This window comes from Antedon mediterranea, chromosome 5 (assembly GCF_964355755.1).
Source record: "Antedon mediterranea chromosome 5, ecAntMedi1.1, whole genome shotgun sequence".
NCBI lineage: Eukaryota > Metazoa > Echinodermata > Crinoidea > Comatulida > Antedonidae > Antedon > Antedon mediterranea.
In genome coordinates, this window is record NC_092674.1 from 13,731,108 (window position 1) to 13,758,407 (window position 27,300).

At 32.0% G+C, this 27,300-nt stretch overlaps 2 protein-coding genes and 1 long non-coding RNA gene across 3 annotated transcripts; 2 read left to right on the forward strand and 1 right to left on the reverse strand.

The window, feature by feature from the left end:
* Positions 1-220: 220 nt before the first annotated feature.
* Positions 221-27,291, forward strand: LOC140049135 (uncharacterized). The gene is made up of 7 exons (XR_011845193.1): positions 221-239; positions 23,482-23,574; positions 24,295-24,437; positions 25,163-25,399; positions 25,859-25,931; positions 26,514-26,598; positions 27,196-27,291. It is a non-coding gene; the product is annotated as an uncharacterized lncRNA (long non-coding RNA).
* Positions 681-15,525, forward strand: LOC140049124 (integrin beta-1-like). The gene is made up of 9 exons (XM_072093952.1): positions 681-740; positions 2,002-2,152; positions 2,444-2,516; positions 3,754-3,838; positions 4,398-4,601; positions 5,040-5,169; positions 12,252-12,359; positions 12,880-13,046; positions 13,484-15,525. Exons 5-9 carry the CDS (start codon positions 4,518-4,520, stop codon positions 13,544-13,546), a joined length of 552 nt encoding a protein of 183 aa, XP_071950053.1. The 5' UTR covers positions 681-740; positions 2,002-2,152; positions 2,444-2,516; positions 3,754-3,838; positions 4,398-4,517; the 3' UTR covers positions 13,547-15,525.
* On the reverse strand, positions 16,874-19,620 carry LOC140049123 (uncharacterized). Its single transcript, XM_072093951.1, has 2 exons — positions 19,039-19,620; positions 16,874-17,089 (listed from the first exon to the last, which is right to left on the reverse strand). The coding sequence occupies exons 1-2, from the start codon at positions 19,611-19,613 to the stop codon at positions 17,056-17,058; spliced, it is 609 nt and encodes a 202-aa protein (XP_071950052.1). The 5' UTR covers positions 19,614-19,620; the 3' UTR covers positions 16,874-17,055.
* Positions 27,292-27,300: the final 9 nt, after the last annotated feature.

Genomic DNA, 27,300 nt, shown 5'->3' on the forward strand with positions numbered 1-27,300 from the left:
CCCACGCTTTCTCATTCAAAAGCATGTCAATTTCTTGTTATGCTTCCACTCCCTCTCTCTAATTCAGCTAAAAAAGAGGACCAATATAAGTATGATTGATATACATATTTTAAATTTATTTTTTTTTTTCAGGATTTCCATCTTTAGGACAGCTTCAAGAGAAATTATTAGAAAGAAATGTAATTCCAATTTTTGCAGTAGCAAAATCAAAACAGCGCGGTGATCCAGCTCTTTATCAGGTATTGAATATGTTGAATCATAAAGATAGAATACATTCTAGTATCTTGTGTTAGTTCTTTAGAATACTCCACATGCTAGTCCTATTAGTGCATGGGTTTAGTATATCTGCTACTTGATCAACTTATATATATAAATATATTGTTATCTGAAAAATAATGGTTGGATATGCCATTTTAATGTCATGTAATAGTTCTTCCATTCCAAAAAATAGGTCGGAAAAAAAATGATTTACCTACCTGCCAGCAGTGCAGCATCTACCCAGATCAGCACGCCAAGAGATTGACCCCTGCTCTTTTTCGAATAATGGACCGAGTTCTTTAACATGCATTGTACAAGGGGCCAGCAGCTTTATATCCCATCCGGTGTATGAGGTATATTTTAATTTGTATTTCTTTATTTCAACAGGAAGTTGTAAATGAGTTTTTCCCAGGTGGATCTGTGGGAACACTCTAGCTAGTGATTCAAGAAACATTACTGAACTTGTTCGTAGTAGTTATGATGTAAGTTTGGAGTTTTTCTTTTTATTTTTTCCTAGTAGTTTTTTTTTTACTAATTATTATCATTAACACAAAACCAGCTAAGCAAACATTTATGCTGTTTGTGGAACAATTTTTGGATTTATAGGCCTTTATCGAGTGTAAATAAAATTAGGCCTTCTTAGAATTAAGAAGGCCTAAAATTAGAACTTCTTGAAAAATTGCTTTTTCTACAGACTTCGATGACGATTTTTAATGATATTGCAATATATTTTTTTTTTTTGATATAGTATTTATATTCATTTTTAATGTTAAATACAAATTATATTCTAAATGTTTTTTATACAATCAGTGCAATAGGAGACCTACTAGATAGTGATTAAGGTCGCTTTTTAGGAATCCCTGTCTCTGTCTAGTTTTGTGTGATGTTTTATTTTCTTTGTCCATGTTTTTCTATATTGTATTTTTATGGAGACAAAAATAAATGAAATGAAATAAAGTTTGATGTAAATTTAATTTAAATTAAACATTTAACTACATAAAAAGACTTCAATTAAAGTAACTTTTTTCTTGTTTAAAATTACTTGTACAAAATCTTTCACACAGATGTGGAGTTATACACCATGCAGCGAAAGGATTAATGCACACATTTTGTTTATTGCACATGTGTTATTAGTTATTAGTATCATAATTAATTAAAAAAGCACAATTCAAAAACATCTTTGTTTTTGTAATTGCATGCAAACATTTCTCTAGAGTCCTCTATTTCTATTGTAAAGTTTTGCCCATTTTATTAAATCTAAAATTTATATTATTTATTCATAAAACACAAAATAGATAAAAAAAATTGTCCTACTGATATGACCATGTATTTCAATTGATGGTGTTCCTGGGCAACATAACAATTTGTTTAGGGTCTTTAGATTTACAATCAGCTTTGTGTTTCTAGCATTTCCCTTTTAAATGCTGTGACATAATCAATAATGATGATTTTAATGGTGGCAATAAAGCATGAAGATGACATAATATGAATGAATGAAGATAATGGCATTGATGTTGAATCATCATAAATATGATACAGTACTATCATTAAGAAAACTTCTTTTATTTCTTTTTTCAAAATTATGATTATTATTATTTGTAAAATGTCCATTTATTGAATAAATGGTATGATACGATGATGATTAATTTCGACTATGCAGTGGTTGAACAAATAAGAACTTTTATCTAATATTAATAAGTTACAGGGTACATGATGTGCTTGAATTTTTATCAAAATGTTTAGTTTTTCAGTTAAACCTCTCGGATTTGAAGAGAACCTAGAAGTTGTCATAATAATAAATTGTGAATGTGAATGTAGCAAGTCTGTGACAGCAGACAGTGAGCTATGTAGCAATGGTGATGGTTCACTGGTCTGATAGTTTACCATGTCAAACGTAAGTTAATTTTTCTAAGGTTTTTTCAACTTCTTTACATTTTTTTCTTTTTGGAAAAGCATGATATACCGCTAACCTAGTTTACTAGTGTTTATTCATAATAAAATATTGCTGTTGAGTATTTTACAAATTTGTTTAACCATTATTTTCTGAACACATACTGTAAACTATAGAGGGCAGAAATCATAATTTTGATTTCTTATTTTCAGTATCCATGAAATGATGTATAGGCTTATGTACTTGTATGTTTAAAAAATATGAGTCAAATCCTATTTTTATTTATTTCAATAGAAGTAACTCATCTTTAGTTTGTTCAGGGCAAGGGTCATGCATATGTGGGAAATGTGTGTGTAACAAGCGACAAGTACAGTAGGTGAAATATAATATGATTTTATAGTTTTCTTATTGGGGCATATCAGTAGGTCAACTATTACAGTATGTACTGTGAGTATACTATAGTGGGTCAATTAGAGGAAAAAAGAAGTTTTTTTAAATCTGTTGCTGATGATAATTGACAATTAGTAAGTGCAACAGATTAAAGGTAATGTAACTCTATAAATAGAGAATGTCACTCTTTTATATAGGGTTTGAGAGGAGGAGGCGAGACTCAAGTAGTCAATTTGTTATTTATAACTACTATACATGGTTTCTCTATTTCTAATAATGGCATGAGGTAATTTCCCGATTGATCGTAATCAAAACGGTACTGGGTTTGGTCTACTAGCGTTCCTGCTCCCAACCAGTACATCCATTCATAGAAGCCTTAATGAAGTAAGCCTACCTGGTGGTGGCCATAGAACGGTCCCGAGATAACGACTATACTTCGGCTTTAGTCGATAGAAGATTGAATAAATTGTTAGAGATAGAGTATACGATGTTATGATTATGTGTAGATATGTGATTTGTTCTTTTTATTCCAATGATGTTATGTATTTAATAAATTTGTTATATCAAATAATTAAATTATCGTAGATTGCATATTATGCGATGAATATTATTTAATAAATTTTTGATATAATTATTATTATTATTATATTAATAAAAAAGATATTTGTTAGTATAAATTAAAAAATATAGATATAAGGAAGAAAAGCAAAGAGATTATGGAGCGGCTGTACCAGAATATACAACACTAAGTATTGTAAAGTTAATATATTAAAAATTTAGGCGATCTTGTCAAAGGTCAAGCGCCTTCAGCCTGCCACGTTTCGATATTCAATATTGAACTTGACCTGACGTGGTTCCACAATATCTTTATATGAAAATGGTAGAGTGGATAGAAACATAAATTAATTTAAATTTAAAATGTTTACCTTAAACTGGTTTTGAACTGAATCGGTTGATGTCTTATCGTTGTATGTATGATTTGGTTTGGTTTAAATTATGTTAAATTAAATAATAGTCAACTGCTATGTGATCAACAGACACTGTTGTCGTGACCATTTAGTCATTTAAAAATATATAATCCAACCCACTAAGTTTTTGCCAAATGTTGTAACCCGGCTCCTGATAATATATTGGTCATATATTTTCTTGAATGCAATTAAAATGTATTATAAATAGAGCTTTTTTTGTTGATTAATATTTTTTTCTTTTTCAAGAATCCTTTAGAAAAAATCACAGGAAAGTTTTGCAACTGTGATAACTTCTCTTGTCGCAGAGATTCTGCTGACCTCATTTGTGGTGGTATGTTCAATTTTGTTTATATTTTCTTTTTCATGCACAGAATTTGGTAAATTTAAGCTCTGCTCACAATATTAAGGATCATATCAGCATTTTTCTACTACAGTAACTAAATATCTTGAATATGATTTTAGTCTGTTTCAAATGTAGAAGCTATGATAGTCACTGCAATAAACAGATTATTAGATTATTGCATTGCATAAACAGGTTAAACAGAAACAAAATAGTTTAGTTACTGCAATAACTGCAATAAGATAATCAATCTCTGTAGAAAATTTATTATATTTCTCTGATATTTTTTTTTATTGTGAATTGCCTTTGAACATTTTTGAAAAAGATAGTATACAAATGAGGTATTTAATTATTATTAATTACTATGAAAATGGTTTTGATCGTCTTGTGTATTATGTACTGTATGCTGTGCTATATAACATATTTAGACTTGATACACTGTCTACACTATCACACTTATCAATACAATATTTGGGCACATTACACTTTTTTTGCCAAACTAGTCTGATAGTATAGACAGAGCTTACTAGGTATTTATTAACTTTGATAGGTCCATCAAAAGGAACATGCGTTTGTGGTCAGTGTGAATGCAAGCCAGGCTATAGTGGTCCTGATTGCAGTTGTCCAACAAGCATTGAAAACTGCCTAGCATCTACTGGAAAAGAGTGCAATGACGCTGGACACTGTGAATGTGGTGTTTGCATGTGTAAATGCAACACTGGTCTATGATGGCCCAACTTGTGAGGATTGTGATGTAAGTTCATTTATGTTAAAATCTTAATGCATCCTCAAATTCAAATGTATGATGTCATCATTATCAGGATTGATCAAATGCCCTATTCATAGAAATATTAATAAATTATTATCCATTAGTTCAATTTTAATTATTTTCTTTCATGTAATCTCTTTTATACAAAGCTTCTTTTTTCTTGAGACGCCATTTCATCATTTTAACATTGTACAGTACCATAATAATTTATACAGTACCATAATTTTTCCAATGATTTTTCTGATGATGAATAAATGTATTTGTATTATAATATAATTCTATTTTCTATGTAAAACTGTCTTAAGTTTAAGTCATGTGACACCCATCACCGAATCGTTCTATAGACGATCTGTCCCACCTATTTTGTACTTACTGTAGGACAGAACCCCAATTGAACATAGTCATATTTACTGATGTTTGTAGACATGTCCAGCTAAATGTGATCGCAATCGTGACTGTGTGCAATGTCTAGCTTATGGTACAGGTATATCTGAGGAAAAATGCCAAGAGTGTCCTCAAAGAATTATACTTGTTGAGGAAGAAGAATTAATAGGTAAGAATTGTGGATACATTTTAATTGAAAAGTAATAAACTCATTTATTTTATTTGATTTGTCTTCAAAATTCTGTAAACCTTCTTGTTTCATTTCTTTTATTGTATTCATCCGATAAAAAAACTTTAAAAAGGATAAAACACGATTAAAATACATTAGTACAATCCAATGTATTGAGTTGCCATGTTGTAATTGGTGGTGCACAGTGTTTATAAACTATAAAGTATAGTAGGACAAGCATATGACAATTTAGGAAATGTTTCTGGTTTGTTCAGGGAAGAGTGCCTTATGCATATGTTGCTTTCACGACACATGCATTGCGTACTATACTTCCTGTCAAAGCAAAATGAACAAGTATTTTAACAAAACTTTTCTCTCAAAACTACACTGTTATGCAAATGAACGAAAATGAATGCTCTTTATTAGCTATCTTTTCATGATGTTATAAGTACTGTATAATCTATACTGAGTTTTAGCAGGTACTGTATAATTTATGGCATTGTAAAATATTATTATAAGGATTTTCTTAAGCACTTAAAGGAAATCTTCTGTGATCTAATAGTTTTATATACTAGCTGTTTATTATCTTGAATTATTAAAGATTTGTAAAAAATAAAGATTATTATAAGGAAAGAAGAAGGTTTAATTGGTAAGAAGTCAAAAAGTTGAAAAGTAATAAACTAATTTATTATATTTATTTTTTATTTCATTTTATTTATATATTCATCCGTTGATTAAATTGATTAAAAAATGGTCCTCATCATCTGTTTTCCATGGGGTTGTGTATTGCTGATCTAGCGAATTATAGGGCTAGGCCTGTTTGTGTTAATCAAAAGCTTTCAGCACTTGCATATTGATGTTTCCAGTTCATAAATTCCTTTCAGGGAAATTGGTTGTTCGAATAGTTTTTACTTTTTGCGAACTGAAAAAAAAAATCAGGAATTGATGGAAGTAATTCTCGGGTGGGACATAAACCCATGACTTTTGGCAGTAATGACTGAAACATTGTTTGCCAAAACATTTTATTTCGGTACTTTCAAAATATAAATAAATAACTAGAATTGAATTCGTCACTTTGACGAATTATAGGTGATCATTTTTATCATTTTAATAAATTAACATTTTTTAAACATGCATGTACGTTAACATACGATCGTTAAAAGTTGATGTACGCCATCCTATGACGTGATGCATTCGCATATACACTTATAGTGCTGAGTTCTACCTATTATGTGTCATACAATATGTACAGTATATACTGTATATCTATATACAGTGTAGCATAGGTGAAATTACGGGACTCATATCGTGTTCTAATTTTTTGGTATGATGGAATTTTCAAAATAAACTCGAAGATGACGATTTCGAAAGATAATGAATTGAGCAAATAAATATAAGGATTGGAAGAAAATTTGACACGTAGAAGCGCAATGCGCGGTCTTTGAAATTTGTATAACTTTGACTAAAGAAATTTAAAAACTACTTTTTAACTTCAACTGGCCATATGATAACATCACAACATCCGATAGGCTTAATTTTAATATGAATTCATATCTACATTTCATCAGATTTCATAATAAGTTATAATCTTCAAGGTCACCTTTAATTCTGAAGAGCTATAAGATATTCAAATGTATGGTGTAGCTGAAATTACACGACCTAGGTTATTCAAGTTTTTACGCATGATGACGTCATCAAAATAAAAAGGTTGACAACTCATTAGAAGAATAATTAATTGAGCAAGCACATACTAAAAGTTGTGCAAAAATCGGGCTCAAATAACGGAGATCCGCTCTATTGAATGTGATAACCCACACAAAAAGATAAAAATTCCTAATTTTTAAATTCAAGTGGCCATTTGATGATGTCATACCATTTTGTACGTCTAATGTGTATATACATTTGTATCTACAACTTATTGGCTTCCATAATAAGTTAAAAAAATTGGGGGTCATCTGCCATTCTGAAGAGTTATATTCATTTTAAAAAGTCCTTATTGTTTACCATTTTTAGCACTTTTGTACAATTAGTGTGCGCATTTTGTCATTTTTAACGTGCTCGTATAGCGTTATTTTAAGTCGGAATGGACTCAAAATTGGTGAATGTACTAAGGATTGTGAGTAGAATGTGATTTATACATCAAATTTTATTTTTTACGCATTTTAAGAATCGTGCGCACAAAAACGCATTTTTGCGCAGTAATTTTTTGAAACACGCAAATGGCCTAATTCATGCTCTAAATTGATCAAAACCTAATTTTGCGCGTTTTAAATTTTTAACGCGCGATTTCACGTGCATGACCTTGAAACGCGCAACTTTTTATTTGCTAATCTTTTTACCCTTGACCTGAAGTTTACCTGTAGTGAATTTCATTAATATGTCATAATGAATTATGGAGATATGATTGATAATGTGATTTCACAAAATGGCGTATAAATGACGTCACGGATGAGTGATCACGCTGGAAAGCTGATTAGGATTAAGTTATATTATTTGAAAGATATTCTGAAATTTTGGTAATCATTGACATTAAACTTTTTTTACCTGTAGTGAATTTCATTAATATGTCATAATGAATTATGGAGACTAGATGGCACGCTCGCTTCGCTCGCGTACCATCTAGGTCGTGCCCACAGATGGTTCTCGAATACACAGTATTTCCCAGCGAGAAAAAAATGGAGATTTCAAATGTACGTACTGCAGGACTACATTGTCGTTTACACAAACGAATAAATATACACGATGATTTATGTAGTCAGCTAAAATTAGCACCCTGGGAATTACTTCCGAGAGAGAAACAAAATGAGTCAAATTTTTTTATTTGGACTCATTTAAACAAACCCAATTTGTGTTTTGTATGTAACATTAAGGGTTGAGGTATGGGGGAAGAAGATAGGTAAAAAGAGGAAACATTTTAAAATATATTCTTATCCACTCAGTAACGAAATATTGTTTTTAATGTTTTATAGGCCTATAAATAATATACCACTAAATACAGTAAAACATTTACGATTTAATACTTTGTTAAAACTCTCACTGTCATAGTCGATTGAAATAGTAAAGTACATGTAACGATACACCACTACGTACGTTTATATATTTTTAAATTATTAATTAATACAAACGTTGAGAAGCAACAGTAGTAATAACGTTTATTTATTTGTATATTATATGTTTATAATCTAACAGTAGGGCCTACCCACACTCACAGTAATAAAGTTTATTTGTATATTTGTTTATATTATATCTAACAGTACCAACACTCACAATAAGAAATTTGCGATTCAAATTGCGATCAAAAGTGGTTAATACCTTAACAGTATTGTACAGCATTGCAATACTATTTATGTTTATTCTCCAAGGGGGCCCATAAATCTAAATCTATACCTCTATGGTTAAACCAAATAATTTGGAATGTTTCATTCATCACAAATCAATACATTTGTAAAAACGTATATTACATGTATCAAAATAGCATTTTTTAAAGAAAATCGGCCTGTCTTCAACATCATGATGCTGTACTCGAACTGGTCAACCGGTTTTCAGCTATTAAAAACAATTATCGTAAGAGGAGATAGGAAAATGCGAAGTGTCCTCGTATTATTGTGTGCGGGTATTTTTCAAATTGACATCCATTAATGTCTTATAATAAATAAGTACTGTAATAGTTACTGAAGTTACTATTACAATCTCGTCAATGAAAACACGAAAATGTATATGCACTTACTTATGAAAACGTATACAGTATTATACTCAGTTATTGAAACAGTAGGTTTAAAAAAGTTTCGTTTGTCTGTAAAATGATGTAATCAAGCTGTTTACATGAGTCTTAATTTATAAGCACATCAATAATAAAATAGTTTATCTATCCTGTAATTGGCGAGATTATGGTCGCTGTTGAATGAAATAAAGCCAATCGGTATCATATTTGTACAGAAACGTTTTCGCGGCCGAAGGGTGTAACCTAAATTCGTTGTATTATCGTCAAGAACTAACTGTAACTAAACTTACATAGAAAGTAGGGTATCATAAATTTGGCCTTAGCACTCGGGGGAGTGGCTAAGATGAAGTCCGTGGGACTACTAAATATAAATTGTAATGAACCTCGAGGGACATAAATAGGAATATTTCATGTTTCATTATCAATGTATAATAAATGGAAACTGTTTACCGATTCAAATAATAGAAATTGGTTTTTAACATTTTCCGAACCTATTGCAAGTTTATTCTCAAAGGGCCCATATATTTACCTACCGTATGTGTTAAACCAAGGGCTCATAAATTTACCTACAGTACTTGTGTTAAACCAAACTCTGGCAGACTGAGAGATTGGGATGTTCCATTCATCGCAAATCAATACATTTGTATAATCGTATATTAAATCTATCAAAATAGTATTTTTTTAAGAAAATCGGCCTGTCTTCAACATTATGATGGTGTACTCTAGCAATCTATCAAAATAGTATTTTTTAAAGAAAATCGGCCTGTCTTCAACATTATGATGGTGTACTCTAGCTGTTCAACCGGTTTTCAGCTATTAAAAACAATTATCGTAGGAAGAGATAGGAAAATGCGAAGCCTCCTCGCTATGTAACATTAGGGTTGAGGGATGGGAAAGCGGATAGGTACAAAGAGGAACAATTTTTAAATATATTCTTTATCCACTGAGTAACGAAATATTTTGTTCATGTTTTATAGGCCTATAAATAATATACCTCTAAATACAGTAGGCCTAAAACATTTGCGATTTAATACTTTGTTAAAACTGTCACTGTCATAATCGATTGAAATATTAAAGTACATGTCACGATACACCACTACGACGTTTATATTTTTGGTAATTATTAATTAATACAAACGTTGAGAAGGAACTGTCAGTATAAAGTTTATTTGTATATCTAACAGTAGAGCCTATCCACAGTCTCAGTAATAAAGTTTATTTGTATATATTTTTATATTACATCTAACAGTACGAACATTCACAGTAAGAAATGTTCGATTCAAATGAAAAATAGTTAATAGGTATTTACAGTATTGTCAAAGTATTGCAAGTTTATTCTCAAAGGGCCCATATATTTACCTACCGTATATGTTAAACCAAGGGCTCATAAATTTACCTACAGTACTTGTGTTAAACCAAACTCTGGCAGACTGAGAGATTGGGATGTTCCATTCATCGCAAATCAATACATCTGTATAATCGTATATTAAATCTATCAAAATAGTATTTTTTAAAGAAAATCGGCCTGTCTTCAACATTATGATGGTGTACTCTAGCTGTTCAACCGGTTTTCAGCTATTAAAAACAATTATCGTAGGAGGAGATAGAAAAATGCGAAGCCTCCTCGCATTTTTTTGGCGGGTATTTTTCAAGATGGACATCCATTAGACAGTGTATACCACGATCGGAAAACACCCCTATTTGGGGCAAATCGTTGAACCTAAATTCGTTTTAATCGTTAATAACTAATTATCTAACTCAATTTAATTAGTAAACAGGGTTACATCAGGCGGTTAAAATCAGTACCGAAAGTACGAACCAACTTTACATACCATTGAGTGAAAATTCTAGAAGTAAGGCGCGATTTACCGAATTTTGCCCTTACGTAAATTTATATATAGATATGATTGATAATGTGATTTCACAAAATGGCGTATAAATGACGTCACGGATGAGTGATCACGCTGGAAACAATAAAAAGAAAAAAAAAATAATAATAATAATAAAGATTTCATACAATAACAATAGGTGATCATTTTATTCTAAATGATCACCTAAAAAGTACTGCTCTAACCACTGTTGAAATATATCCCCTATGAAGAAAACTATGCATTGCTTTCTATAAAAACCTTGTATATCCACATAGTTTTACAGGTGGATGCTTTATATTTTGTGCTAGGTAGGTGTGTAATGAATTGGAGAATGCCAGAGATTTCAGTAAAATATAAAACTTAATAATAAATATATAATACATTTCTGGTTTTAGATAAGTATTTTGATAAAATGCCACACAGATTCCAGTAATAATAATAACAATAAAATTCTTTTTTTTATTATTTGGAATTATTTCAAAATTTTTAAATACAAGGGTTAGCCATGATTTTGTAATAAATTTCTAGGAATCACTCTGATGTTGGTATGGAAACCAAGGAATTCACTCTGATATTGGTATAAAAACAAGGAATTCACTTTGATATTGGTATAAAAACAAGGAATTCACTTTGATATTGGTACGAAAACCGCATATTGTACAGTACAAATCAAAACTTTGGATGAGCCACTAAATATATGTGTTCCAACAAAAAACACAACATTTTCTGCTTTCTGATTGGCTGTTGTTTTGACAACATATTGGGTTAAAAAATATGGTATATATTAACAATATTTTATTGATGTTAATAAAATAATCTGATGGCAATTGGATTCAATTTAGAAATGATAATACTAATATTGCTGGTACAATCAATGAAACATATGTAGATTACATTAACATCATAAAAAATAACTATTTGAAGCAAAGTGTCCTTAAAAATGTATGGTGTACGTTATTGTCAATGCAATGGATTATCCAAACTGTCAATTATGATTGGTCAACTCACTAGCGTTTGTAGCGATTTTTGTTTTTTAAATCATTTTTTTCTGATTTTAATTATTTTTTAAATTATTTTATTTATTTATAAATGTTATTTTTAAGTGTTGTCTTTTTATGTTACTTGTCTTGTCAAATTATATTGTACTAAGGGTCCGTATTATGATCAGCTTTGTCTGGATGTACTATCCTTGTTAAATATTGTTGAAATAAAATAAATATGGGAACCACACCTTTTGGTTAAAAAAACATTTTTTGAATATTGCCACTTAACTTTATTTTATATGAAACATAACCATGACTTTATGTTTGTTTAATGAAACGCATCATCATTGTACTCTACAATTGTCTTAACCTTTTATTGAAATATCTGGTATCTTTATAGATAGAAAGTAGTTCACTACAGTTAAAATTATAAAAGTGTATAAAAATAAAATAATAGTATGGAGGTTATGAATTTATTTATGCCAAATTGGTGGGGTTTTTTCACAGTAAATGGAACTGATCCTTGTACATACAAAGATGAACTTGGTTGTCTCTTCTCTTTTAACTTTGTTATGAATGGAACAATGGAGGTGATTCTGGTACAGAAAATAACATGTAAGTAATGTAAAAAGAAAACCCAGCAAAATGAAACCCAATACATTGTCTAAAGCTCTGTCTACACTATCAAACTTTATGTGACAAAAACATGTTATGTGCCCATATGGTGATGAAAACTACCGTAATGGGTACATTACACTTTTTTGTCCAACTATTTTGATAGTGTAGACATAGAGCTATATATTGAGATCTCTGTGCACTTCACACACGCGCGCACACACCTTCATATATACAGTATACATCCCCTCATTTGACAGGGACAATTTGATGGACATCAGCAGGCATACTGAACTTTTTTCACAAACAATTACGAAAGAGTACCATAGTAACCTGTATTCTTTGTATATTAAACATCTTTTATTTTTCAATTTGAGACATGCACTTCATTATTATACTAGACTTGTTTGTACAAAGTATGTGAAATGCATGATAGAGTTAGAGTGAAAAAAAATGATTGCAACACTTCATGTTAATAATTTATATGAATATTTATCAACATGTGGTACTTTATTTTCAGCTTGCCCAGAAGGAATAGATGCCTTATGGCTGGCTATTGGCATCATTATTGGTATATTACTAGTTGGTCTAGCCCTTCTGCTGGCCTGGAAGATAGCTACATATATATATGACAAACGAGAATATGCTAAATTTTTGAAAGAGTTAGAAAATGCACAAACAGATGCAGTAAGGAATGATTATTTTTTTTATCTTGTAGTTAATGTTTATTTATTTATTATTTATGGTTTCCCTTTAAAGACCAGACCATTTGTATGTAGAGTCAGCACTACATAGCATCCAAGTTCACTGTAGCTGACGTTCCAAGAAAACATTATTTATTTTAAACATTTCTATTTGCATTTGAACTCTCTATCTATCTCTATATCTATTTCTAGTATGATTATGATGTATCGTAGTATTGTAATTGAAAATGTTAAATCTAACAGTATTAGTAAATACCTTTAATTAAAAGTATAAGTATATATTTATGTCAATTTCTGTGATTAACATGCATTGCATTGGAACATTAGCATTGAAAATACTAATTGAAATTTAATTATATGTTTATGAAAAATTAAACCAAGAAAATATTACCTAGACATACTTACTTGCCTTTTTTTCAGAATATAAATCCCCTTTTTAAATCTTCTACAACAACCTACAAGAATCCAACATATGGTAAATAGAAGGTTTTATGCAAGATGTTGATACCTGTTACCAAACAAGACCTCAGTCAGAACCATCCAACAAGGCCCGATCAATTTGAAAACTGATACACAGACTAAACGATATCAGAATAATAATTTATGGCAAAGTTCAGACTGTAACTGACAGATCCATCAAGCCTGTTATCAGAAAAAGAAATGCCCACTAGGCTACAACTGACATCAGATCAAAGTACCATGAGATACTCTCCACTGGGCCACACAGTAGGATATCAGATCAAAGTGGCTTGTCCAGATCCACAAGGCATGTCAAATTATATTTAATAATACTAGATGTCGTGGCCAACACAAAATATACCACATAATTATATAAAATGGTCTGATACCAGAAACTAACAACCAGAGCATCTTGTCAAACAGAATTCACCACAGGTATCTGATAGAACATGACATTTCTGTAGTATAAATTGAGGTATTAATTATTTGGCTAGAGAGCTAACTCCATATTTAACAATAAATTGTTGTATTCATTACTCTAAAAAAATAAGTAATTTATAAAAACTGGACTGTACTTTTATGTATGTTTTTATTTAAAAAATATATATATATACAGTACTGTATATATATTCTGACTCATGTATTCTTCATAATATTGTAAGTTATTGTTTTATGTTACTAAATAATATTTTTGAAAAGATACAGCGGATAATTTGTTAAGCACCAGAACTGTCCTCATCATTTTTCTGTAACATAGTTAGCACTCTAGTCAATCTATTAATACCTCAATGGTACTAGATCATGCTGAATTTGGTGCTAAGTTGCAATATGTGATAAAATTAGAGGTTCATTTGACAAAAAAAATTAGGATTTAAGAATAAATTAGAGTAGCGTATAGTGGTGTGGCCATGTCTTCTGCCTTTAAAAAAAGTGCTTTATTTTATTTAAGATAAATATTTTATATAAAACATGTGAAAATGTTGTTATCTGTTCACATATTTTTTAAATTATAATAATATCTTATATTATGACAGTATAGTGAGCTTACCAAAAGTACTGTAATTGGTTACTCTATAGTAAACCTTAAAACACAGTACTGACTGTATAAATAAGAACTCACAGCCAGTGTTCAAGGGAAACTCTATTAAGCTTGGTTCCCACTAGGACGCAGTAGAAGGACGCATGTTCGAATAATCTTTTGCGTTGTGGCTTACGTCATTGCATTGTGTCATATTGGGAACCAGACTTTAAGGCGACACTGGTCCCAAAGGTGTCTCTATAATACAGTTTCCACTGTAATATTTATGCAGGTACATAACAAAGATGGAGGAATTTTCCCTCTTCTATAAAAATATCCTAACTATCTAGTTTTCTGATTTGATGATAATTCTCCAATTTATATGTATATGTTTCAAAAGTTTAATTGTTAAATTAATACATAAAAAGTAATATAAAGTATTGAAAACGTCAAAAATCTTTTTAAAAAATGTTCATATTTTCTGAATAGATCTCTTATATTTATCCTTCCTTAAATTCACAATATACACTTACTACTGTTTTTTTACTTGGGCCATTCGGCAATGTATTCATTCACTATTATACAATCACAGGTCAATACATAACATTTTGTCTTCTAAATTTGACTCCATTTACATTAGTTTCAAAACTATACAAAGGTCATATAAAAGGCAAACTGTTCCATACTGTTGGACACTATAAACATTAATAAGCAATACTGGTTGTAAAACCATATTGTAATATTACTACTTTCTACTGTTTTAAGTTTGTATTTATTATTACTTTGTTATTGTATGTGTATATTATTACTTGTTTAAGACAGAAAAGACGTTTACTTTGTAATTTAAATATAAAATGTAATAACAAAAACAGATAACAACGTTTATGAACCATCGTGGATCCACTTTCAAGATCAAACAATAATAGGAAGAGTAAACGAGACTTACCTGTAAGTTGAAGTTTGATCACTATTTTATGAATATGTGAGTGAGGTGTAAACTGAGATCCCGACGCGCTCGCGCACCCTCATACTTTAAATCAAACATGTCCAGAGTAATAATTTGCAGCGATAAGTATATATATGATAACCTGCATTGTTCTATAATAATAATTGTTTTACTTGGGGTGGGTTGAGGCGGGCAGTTTACACCTCACTCACATATTCATAAAATAGTGATCAAACTTCAACTTACAGGTAAGTCTCGTTTAATCTTCCTATTTTATTTCATATACGTTCGCTGTAAACTGAGATGTTTAAAGCCAACTCTGGAAACATGTTTGAACTGTAAACCAAATAATTGACGGAAATGTTAGTTTCAATAAAACAACTTTATTTCCAAAAGTCTACATTCATTCATAAGGATGTTTGCCCTAACGGGCAACTTAAATATGACAACTATCGTGTTGTATTAATAATAAAGCATTTATTTTGCTTATAATCAATAGTCCAACGTTTTAGGATTCTCACCCTAAAAACATCAACTAGAAAACTAAACAACAATATTAAACTGGTTCAAAATGCAAACAGGGGCTATTTGTAGTAGCCAACAACAAACACAACCAATATTAATGAGTTGATGAATCAACTTTTCTCAACAGTGCCTGTTGAAATGACGGATTTCCTACAAATTTTATAGGCTTATTATAATATCTGTTTAGTGTGTGTTCGTTTCTCCACCCAGCTGTTTCCATTATTAAGTCAACCGGGACACTCCTTAATTTTGCTGATGAAGGTGCAGCCGCTCGGACCGAATGGGCTTTAAATTTTGTTGTATCTACTCCTGCTTCTGATAAACCTGTCCTTATCCATCGAGCAATTGTGTCTTTTGATGCCTCGGCATACGGTTTCTTATGACATATAAAAAATCTGTACTTATTTTCCCTTAAATTACTAGTTTTTTCCCTGTACTTTAGAATTGTTCTGACCGGACATAGGGCAGGGTCTTCACTTTTGTGGAAAACCACCAGTTGACCTGTATTGTTTGGTCTGCTAGTTTTTAGTAATGTACAAATGTAAAAGGTGATTGCTTCATTCTCGATATTCATATTTGAAAATTTGAAATTATATAAGGTTTGAAGCCTACTTGAGGACAATAATGCTAATAACAATGCTACTTTTATGGTAAATTCTTTAAGCGATAATGTATCGTCGTTAATTGTTCGCCTCAGATAGTCTGTAACTAAGCGAACATCCCAAATTTGTGCATATTTTGGAGTCGGTGGGTTAAAATTGAATAACCCTTTCATAAATCGTTTCAGTTCAATAGACTCCTTCATGTTTATATCTAAGATTTCGAGAAAGTTTACAATTGCGCTTTTCGCCGTACTGATAGTACTGTAGCCTAAGCCCTCGTCCTTCAGCTTTATCAAGAAATCGAGGACGTGACCGGTTTTTAGCTGTTGCCATGTGATTCCTCTGATTTCACAAAAGTCTATAAATTTTGTTAGCTGTGAGTTATATTGCTTCCACGTTGACCGTCTCCAGGATTGCAGAATGACGTCTGCTGCAGTATTGCTTATTCCTTTGTTGTAGAGTTCCGCCCTGATAGCCTGCAGGCAAAAAGGTTAAGTCTGCTATAAAGAGGATGACAATCATCTGAACCATGTAATGTTAAGGCATGTTTGGTATTCTTAAACCTCAGTGGTTCCCCAACCATCATTGATAGTAATTTAGGATACCAATACTGTGTTGGCCAGTTTGGGACCACCATGATAACTATGGCATTATCTGTCAATATTTTTTTGCAAACATCTACCTATAAGGCAGAACGGCGGAAAAGCATAGAGCTTGGCAGAGGACCAATTTTGTAGAAATGCGTCGATACCAATTGAATCTGGGTCCGGTTTCCATGATATAAATTTCGGAAGCTGTGCATTGTGCCTAGAAGCGAATAGGTCTATATCTAGTTCGCCGAATGTTTTAGTGATTTTTATAAACAATTCTTTGTTAAGCATCCATTCTGTCTTATCTTTAAACTGACGAGACTTTGCATCAGCTATTATATTATCTCTACCTGGGATGTATTCTGCACTTATCCAAAAATTGTTCTCAATGCACCAAGACCAGATGGCTTTTGAAATTTTATTGCACGCAATTGATTTTGCGCCGCCCATGTTGTTTATGTAAGCTACTGCCGTGGTATTATCAATCTTCAACCTTATGTGCTTAGCTTTTCTCTCACGGGACAATGCTTTAAGGCCGAAAAAAGCAGCCAGCAATTCTAAGTAATTAATATTTAGTGCCCCTGTAGCATATGCAATGTCTAGGTCTTTGTTTATCCACCTTCCCCCCGTGTGGGTATGTCCATCAGTGGCACCCCAGCCTAGACCACTAGCGTCTGTCTCAATTGTTAGGTCGGGGTACCCATGATATATCAATTTATATGCGTCTTTGACATTATTTTGCCACCAAAGAATATCGTCCCGTCCATTGACGGAAATACTAATAGGCCTATCGTAATGGCCTTTATTTAGTTTTAGAGCTAGTATTTTCTCCTTCTCTAGTGCCCTATAATGAAGCTTTCCATACTCTACAGCAGGTAGTGTTGCTATAATTTTGCCTAAAAATTGCGCAACTTTCCTAATGGTAGTATGACTTAATGTAAGTATGTGTTTACTTTGAACTCTAATTTCCTCCTTCTTGTGATATGGAAGGGAAACCGTCATACTTATAGAATTTATTTCAAATCCCAAGAAGGTTATGATCTGCGTAGGATTCATTACTGATTTTTCTCTATTAATGATAAAACCCAATGAGGCTAGAAGTTCACTAGTTTCCCTGGCGGTACCGCCGGCCAAGTCTTCTGACTGGTTTATACACAAAATGTCATCAATGTAAACCAACAGAATATGCCCTCTGCTGCGCAAAAACGCAATTGGGGGCTTCAATAATTTCGTGAAAAGTCTAGGCCCTGATAAGCCCATTAGGCAATGCGACAAACTTATACAGGTTGTCTTTCCAAACAAATTTTAAATATTTAGTGTCCGACTCTGCTATGGGTACAGTAAAATATGCATCTTTGAGGTCGACTGACGTCATATATACACCTGGTGAAATTAGTGTCAATGCATTTCCAAACATTTCCATTTTGAAATGTTTGTATGTCACATATTCATTTAATTTAGAGAGGTCTAATATCATTCTGAACCCTCCATCTTTCTTTGGCCTTGTAAAAATATTTGATACAAACTGGTCATGTTCAAACATGGCTGGTTTGACCACCCCTTTTGATATCAATTTAACTATTTGATCATCAATAGCCTCCATATCCATGCTGCTGAGTTTGTATGGATGAGGTATTTTTCCTTTTAGGTGGTAGGGTATGGCTTTATCAAACTCTATTTTATATCCTGAAACCGCATTTAGGATGTATGGATCCGAAGTATATTTTTTCCACCTATGTATATATGACCTGAGTCGACCTCCTACTATGTCAAGGTTATTATGTTTGTTAACCTTATTGTTAGGAGAAATACTTATATTATCAATCGACTCATACCTCTTCGGCTGTTGTTTTAGGTCCTTTTTCCCCTGATAAAATTTGGTCTGGTTGTAGTTGTTTGTTGACCATTTGTGTCGCCGGGTTTGACCTAAAAAAGGTTTGCCATTTCTATTGTATGGCTGGTATCTGTAGTTGTTGGACCTGGTCTTTGGTTGGTACGACTTAAAATTAAATAAGCCTGCCGTAGCCTTCCTTTCCTCATCCAGTTTTTTAACTGTAGTACTCAGGTCACCAAATAAATACTCTGTAGGCTTAATGCTGGGTTTACATAAATGAGTATATTTGGCATTTATTTCCGGTTTCAACATCTCCTTACGAAGTGCAAGTAACTCGAAGTTCGCATTGGCAAGTAGGCCGATTGTGTCCTGTGCTATCTCCGATGACTCATTTCCATCAACTAATTTAGCAAGGGCGGTAATTCCCTTTATCAAAGGTTTTTGTACCTTTTGAAATTTTAGATCGTTAGACCGTGCCCTTGGTGTAATGGAATCCCAAATAGTTGGATTGACCTTTGGCACCATTAGGGCCTCTAGATTTTCCGGTATAGGATAGCTTTTGATCAGCTCGGTCATTGCACTCTCACTCATATGCGAGTGCAATAAGTATGTTAGCGTGTCAGCCAACTCTTGGCTAACTGCTGGTGCCAATTCGTTAGAAACAGCAAATCTTGCTGCAAAACCCGGAGGAAGGGGGCCTTTGACCTTACTATTACTATTAGTGGCTGGCCGCTCAGGATTTTCATCCTTCTTGGATAGTTGTGTACCTGTTACTTCCCCCTCCTCCAGGTCAGACACATCACGTTCGTACTGATGATGCCTATCGTAAATGTTACTCGTGAGGCTAAACCACCGAGCTACTGTCAATGTCATCATATTCATTGTTGTGACATTGTGATGACATTTGTGTCATCAACTGAGATAAAAGGTCGTGCGTTGACTCATTTATTTGTTGAGCAGCCTTCGTCTCTTTAACCTGCTGCTCAACCAACCGCTCAAGGTTTTCAACCCTAGCCTCATAGTTCAGGCCTACTCCGACCTGTTGATTAGGCTGCAGCACGTTAGTGCATGATTGCCCGGCGATAGCAACGGCATCGCTGTTGCTATGCATATTACCTTCTTTAGGAGGCCTAGTAATAGTACAGCTAGACCCCGCCTTCCTGGCCTTTTTGGTGGGCTTAGCCACCGTATGCTGTACAAGTGGAGTTGTAGCTGCAAATGTTACATTTCCAGCAGAAATCTCCAGCACATCTTCTTGTATTGCAAGTGATTTTCGTTCCATGATCGTTCGGGTGCACGCCGTCTCCAAACGATGGCGCCGATATGAGGGTGCGCGTGCGCGTCGGGATCTCAGTTTACAGCGAACGTATATGAAATAAAATATACATAATATACCGTAACACATCGAACATAAGTCCATCTCGATATCAAGCCTATTAGGCTTCTTTTCAAGATACTATGGGCTTCTTTTTCGAAATACTGTATTATAATGTCAAAGGAACAAGTTATGATCGTGTTATTATGGTATGGATATATTAATGACCTTGCAACCATTTTTAACCATGAACTCGTATATTTATTCTACAATTTATTGTTTTCCAAATGCTACTTTTATTTCATCTTGCATCTTCTTGTCTGCTTCCTTTGCAAATATATAAAATTGGCAGAGAATGTTTTAAAAATCATATATGAAAGTCATTAATTTAATCTTTTTGCCATTAGATTTTGTATTAGAATTATTTAATTCAAGTTTAATGTCAATCTTTAAATAGACATTTTTGATGAAATAACTGTCTTAAAAAAACTGTTTACCGGTACATGATTGATTTTTTTTAGTATCAATGTGGTAGTTATTAATAGTTCAAGGGTTTGAATTGTGTAGTATTTAGTGAATTTAATATAAACCAAGTCTTATTGTAGGCCTATGTAAGAGCACAAGCTCGTTCAGGGATGTCGGGTCGTTCGATTCAAAATGATTCTAATCCTAAGGTGCCCTTTTCAAGTTAGAAATCAGCAGCGAAAGTGGTAAATAGGCCTCATGACAATTATTTGGCAAATTCATTCATCTGCTACTATACTAGGCCTACAGCTATATTTTCTTTTAAAAATCTTGGCTATGGACTAGGAACAGCGAAGAGTAAGACTCGTTCATCTTTTAAAATTACAGTACAAAGCTCCCGGCCCTTAAAAAAACCCATCAACAATACCTAAATTGATATTGCTTTTTATTTAATTGTGAATTACTATAAAATAGTGTATTTATGTAATTATTAAATAATATATATTAAACACAATCACATCTAACCCAATTCTGTGACAATAAAAAAAAAGGTTTATCTGATTTTCCAACAGCATTTTTTATATAATCTTGTAATATATTTAGGCCTATAACTTAGTTTACACAATTTTATTTATATGTATTTTTGTCTGTAAATAATTGTATCTGATTATAATGTTATAGTGTACTAGAAGAAAGAGATCGGCAATAATAAATAGCAATGTGTCGATTGGTCATGAAGGCACCAACTTCAATTTGTACACCAGGTATTATATATATCACGCGTTTATTTATTATGAGTGTTGATATTAACGTTATCAATCAATCAATCAATCAATCAATTGACTTTAGTACAACCTTTACGTAACGTTATATTTTATAATTATGAATGCTGCTTTATTAGTAGTATGGCCTGTGTGGTATATTACGGCGTTGTATTGTCTTCTCGTCTTTAAAATCGACAGCGTAGGACACTGCGATGTCTTGCAATGTCCAGCAGATGAAGTGGTGCGCGCTGCGAGTGCTGTCTTACAACCTTATGAATTTAGTGTATGTAGGCCTATATAATGTTTGAAACATTAAATTTAAACTAGATGGCACGCTCGCTTCGCTCGCGTACCATCTAGGTCGTGCCCACAGATGGTTCTCGAATACACAGTATTTTCCAGCGAGAAAAAAATGGAGATTTCAAATGTACGTACTGCAGGACTATAATACATTGTCGTTTACAGAAACGAATAAATATACACGATGATTTATGTAGTCAGCTAAAAGTAGCACCCTGGGAATTACTTCCGAGAGAGAGAAACAAAATGAGTCAAATTTTTTTATTTGGACTCATTTAAACAAACCCAATTTGTGTTTTGTATGTAACATTAAGGGTTGAGGTATGGGGGAAGAAGATAGGTACAAAGAGGAAACATTTTAAAATATATTCTTATCATCCACTCAGTAACGAAATATTGTTTTTAATGTTTTATAGGCCTATAAATAATATACCACTAAATACAGTAAAACATTTACGATTTAATACTTTGTTAAAACTCTCACTGTCATAGTCGATTGAAATAGTAAAGTACATGTAACGATACACCACTACGTACGTTTATATATTTTTAAATTATTAATTAATACAAACGTTGAGAAGCAACTGTCAGTAATAACGTTTATTTATTTGTATATTATATGTTTATAATCTAACAGTAGGGCCTACCCACACTCACAGTAATAAAGTTTATTTGTATATTTGTTTATATTATATCTAACAGTACCAACACTCACAGTAAGAAATTTGCGATTCAAATTGCGATCAAAAGTGGTTAATACCTTAACAGTATTGTACAGCATTGCAATACTATTTATGTTTATTCTCCAAGGGGGCCCATAAATCTAAATCTATACCTCTATGGTTTAACCAAATAATTTGGAATGTTCCATTCATCACAAATCAATACATTTGTAAAAACGTATATTACATGTATCAAAATAGCATTTTTAAAAGAAAATCGGCCTGTCTTCAACATTATGATGCTGTACTCGAACTGTTCAATCGGTTTTCAGCTATTAAAAACAATTATCGTAGGAGAAGATAGGAAAATGCGAAGTGTCCTCGTATTATTGTGTGCGGGTATTTTTCAAATTGACATCCATTAGACAGTGTATACCACGATCGGAAAACACCCCTATTTGGGGCAAATCGTTGAACCTAAATTCGTTTTAATCGTCAATAACTAATAATCGAACTCAATTTAATTAGTAAACAGGATTACATCAGGTGGTTAAAATCAGTACCGAAAGTACGAACCAACTTTATATACCATCGAGTAAACATTCTAGAAATAACGCACGATTTACCAATTTTTGCCCTTACGTAAATTTATATATAGATATATATATATATATTTTTCCCTGAAAAAATATGGTTGGATATGCCATTTTAATGTCATGTAATAGTTCTTCCATTCCAAAAAATAGGTCGGAAAAAAATGGTTTAGCTACCTGCCAACAGTGCAGATCTACCCAGATTAGCACGCCAAGAGATTGACCCCTGCTCTTTTTCGAATAATGTACCGAGTTCTTTAACATGCATTGTACAAGGGGCCAGCAGCTTTATGTCCCATCCGGAGTATGAGGTATATTTTAATTTGTATTTCTTTATTTCAACAGGAAGTTGTAAATGAGTTTTTCCCAGGTGGATCTGTGGGAACACTAGCTAGTGATTCAAGAAACATTATTTAACTTGTTCGTAGTAGTTATGATGTAAGTTTGCAGTTTTTCATAGCACCTTTATTTTTATTTGAGATTTTTTCCCATTAGTTTTTTTTTACCAATTATTATGTCAAACATTTATGTTTGTGGAACAATTTTTTGATTTATAGGCCTTTATCGAGTGTAAATAAAATTAGGTCTACATGCCATTAGAACTTCTTTTTCTACAGACTTTACGATGAATAAAGTATTGACAATTGTTAATGATATTGCAATATATTTTTTTTTTTTTGATATAGTATTTATATGCATTTTTAATGTTTATACAAATTATATTCTAAATGTTTTTTATTCAATCAGTGCAATAGGCAACCTACTAGATAGTGATTAAGTTTGCTTTTTAGGAATCCTGTCTCTGCCTGGTTTTATGTGATGTTTTCTTTTCTTTGTCCATGTTTTTCTATATTGTACTTTCATGGAGACAAAAATAAATGAAATTAAATAGAGTTTGATGTAAATTTAATTTAAATTAAACATTTAACTACATAAAATGAATTAACCTCAATTAAAGTAACTTTTTTCTTGTTCAAAATTACTTTAATTCTTTAAAAAACATCTTTCACACAGATGTGGAGTAATATACACCATGCAGCGAAAGGATTAATGCACACATTTTGTTTATTGCACATGTTTTATTAGTTATTAGTATCATAATTAATTAAAACAATTGTTTTTATAGAAAATTACATCTTGTCATCATTCAACTTGTAGACACGGTGACAGGTCCTATTCATGTAACCTACTCAGCCTATTGCGATGGCGAGACATTGACGCCTAATTCGCAGAACTGTAGGAAATGTCATTAAATTTAAACTAGATGTTAGTGTCAATGAGTGTACAGCAAATTCTTTCTCGTAAGACATGATTACATTGTTTATTACCAATCACAAGTGAGGCATTGACCTTGGTGCATGCGTTGCAACGCTTAAAATAAATGTTTCTGCTGCCCAAGCCTGTCCGATCTAAAATTTGGTTAGCTTCTTTTTAAAATTTTTTTATTGTAGGACCATTTAATAAAAAAGCACAATTAAAAAACATCTTTGTTTTTGTAATTGCATGCAAACATTTCTCTAGTGTCCTCTATTTCTATTGTAAAGTTTTGCCCATTTTATTAAATATAAAATTGATATTATTTATTCATAAAACACAAAATAGATAAAAAAAATTGTCCTACTGATATGACCATGTATTTCAATTGATAGTGTTCCTGGGCAGCATAACAATTTGTTGGCTTTTAGATTTACAATCAGCTTTGTGTTTCTAGCATTTCCCTTTTAAATGCTGTGACATAATCAATAATGATGATTTTAATGGTGGCAATAAAGCATGAAGATGACATAATATGAATGAATGAAGATAATGGCATTGATGTTGAATCATCATGAATATGATACTATACTTCTTTTATTTTTTTTTTCAAAATTATGATTATTATTATTTGTAAAATGTCCATTTATTGAATAAATGGTATGATACGATGATGATTAATTTTGACTATGCAGTGGTTGAACAAATAAGAACTTTCATCTAATATTAATAAGTTACAGGGTACATGATGTGCTAGAATCAAAATATTTAGTTTTTCAGTTAAACCTCTTGGATTTGAAGAGAACCTAGAAGTTGTCATAATAACAAATTGTGAATGTGAATGTAGCAAGTCTGTGACAGCAGACAGTAAGCTATGTAACAATGGTAATGGTTCACTGGTCTGTGGTATTTGTGAGTATAATGAAGGCCGGTATGGAGAGGTCTGTGAATGTGATGACACTGGCTCAGACGAAACTGAAACACTTGCAGATAGTTTACCATGTCAAACGTAAGTTAATTTTTCTAAGGTTTTTTGAACTTCTTTACATTTTTTTCTTTTTGGAAAAAGCATGATATACCGCTAACCTAGTTTACTAGTGTTTATTCATCAAACGTCAAGCATTAACAAAAATATTGCTGTTGAGTATTTTACTCATGTTTAACCACTATTTTCTGAACACATACTGTAAACTTTTATTGTTTACTTATTATGTTCAAGTGCAGTATATGGAGAGCCATCTCGATAGTGCTTTGCACTCATGGCAATCCTCAGGATGCTGCACCGCTGTCTTGTCATGTTTTTTGTGTGCCTGAAAATTGAATAAAATAAAAAAAATAAATAAAACTATAGAGAGCAAAAATCATAATTTTGATTTCTTATTTTCAATATTTATGAAATGATGTATAGGCCTATGTACTTTATGTTTACAAAATATGAGTCAAATCCTATTTTTATTTATTTCAATAGAAGTAACTCATCTTTAGTTTGTTCAGGTCAAGGGTCATGCATATGTGGGAAATGTGTGTGTAACAAGCGACAAGTAGGTGAAATATGATTTTATAGTTTTCTTATTGGGGCATATCAGTAGGTCAACTATTACAGTATGTACTGTGAGTATACTATAGTGGGTCAATTAGAGGAAAAAAGAAGTTTTTTAAAATCTGTTGCTGATGATAATTGACAATTAGTAAGTGCAAAAGATTAAAAGTAATGTAACTCTATAAATAGAGAATGTCACTCTCTATAGGGTTTGAGAGGAGGAGGCAAGACTCAAGGAGTCAATTTGTTATTTATAACTATTGTACATGTTAAGTTTCTCTATTTCTAATAATGGTCAACCACTATACGATCACAGACACTGTTGTCGTGATCAGTTAGTTTAAAAAAATATATACAATCATTGTCATCATTATTACAGTTCAATAAATATCTTATTACCATATTAACATGTTTATAATGCCAAGCTACATTATAATCCAACCCACTAATTGTGTGCCAAATGTTGTAACCCGGATCCTTATAATATACTGGTCATATATTTTCTTGAATGCGATTAATATAATATAAAATGTATTATAAATAGAGCTTTTTTGTTATGATTAATATTTTTTTCTTTTTCAAGAATCCTTTAGAAAAAATCACAGGAAAGTTTTGCAACTGTGATAACTTCTCTTGTCGCAGAGATTCTGCTGACCTCATTTGTGGTGGTATGTTCAATTTTATTTATATTATTTTCTTTGGACTTTGGTCAATTTAAGCTCTGCTGACAATATTAAGGACCATATCAGCATTTTTCTACTACAGTAACTAAATATCTGTTTCAAATGTAGAAGCTATGAGAGTCACTGCAATAAACAGTGTGTATTATTACCCAAAAAAGATTATTAGATTATTGCATAAACAGGTTAAACAGAAACAAAATAGTTTAGTTACTGCAATAACTGCAATAAGATAATCAATCTCTGTAGAAAATTTATTATATTATTTCTCAGTGATTTTTTTTTTATTGTGAATTGCCTTAGAACATCATGAAAATGGTAGTATACAAATGAGGTATTTAATTATTATTAATTATTATAAAAATGGTTTTGAGCATCTTGTGTATAATATACAGTATGCTCTGTGCTATATAACATGGACTTGATAGAGTTAATTTATGACTAAGCTCTGTCTACACTATCACACTTTCTGTGTCTAAATTGACGTGCCAATGGACACGATAACATCATATTCAATACCCTTTTTTTTGTCAAACTAGTGTGATAGTGTAGACAGAGCTTATAGGTATTTATTAACGTTGATAGGTCCATCAAAAGGAACATGCATTTGTGGTCAATGTGAATGCAAGCCAGGCTATAGTGGTCCTGATTGCAGTTGTCCAACGAGCATTGAAAACTGCCTAGCATCTA

Excerpts from the sequence above, each read along its gene's own strand:
- LOC140049124 (XM_072093952.1), top strand. The coding sequence starts at position 4,518 with ATGACGCTGGACACTGTGAATGTGGTGTTTGCATGTGTAAATGCAACA. Across the intron at positions 4,602-5,039 it reads CAACTTGTGAGGATTGTGAT|ACATGTCCAGCTAAATGTGA; the intron begins GTAAGTTCATTT and ends TGATGTTTGTAG. Across the intron at positions 5,170-12,251 it reads TGAGGAAGAAGAATTAATAG|TAAATGGAACTGATCCTTGT; the intron begins GTAAGAATTGTG and ends GTTTTTTCACAG.
- LOC140049123 (XM_072093951.1), bottom strand. The coding sequence starts at position 19,613 with ATGACCGAGCTGATCAAAAGCTATCCTATACCGGAAAATCTAGAGGCC. Across the intron at positions 17,090-19,038 it reads CTAAAACAACAGCCGAAGAG|GCTATCAGGGCGGAACTCTA; the intron begins GTATGAGTCGAT and ends TTTTGCCTGCAG.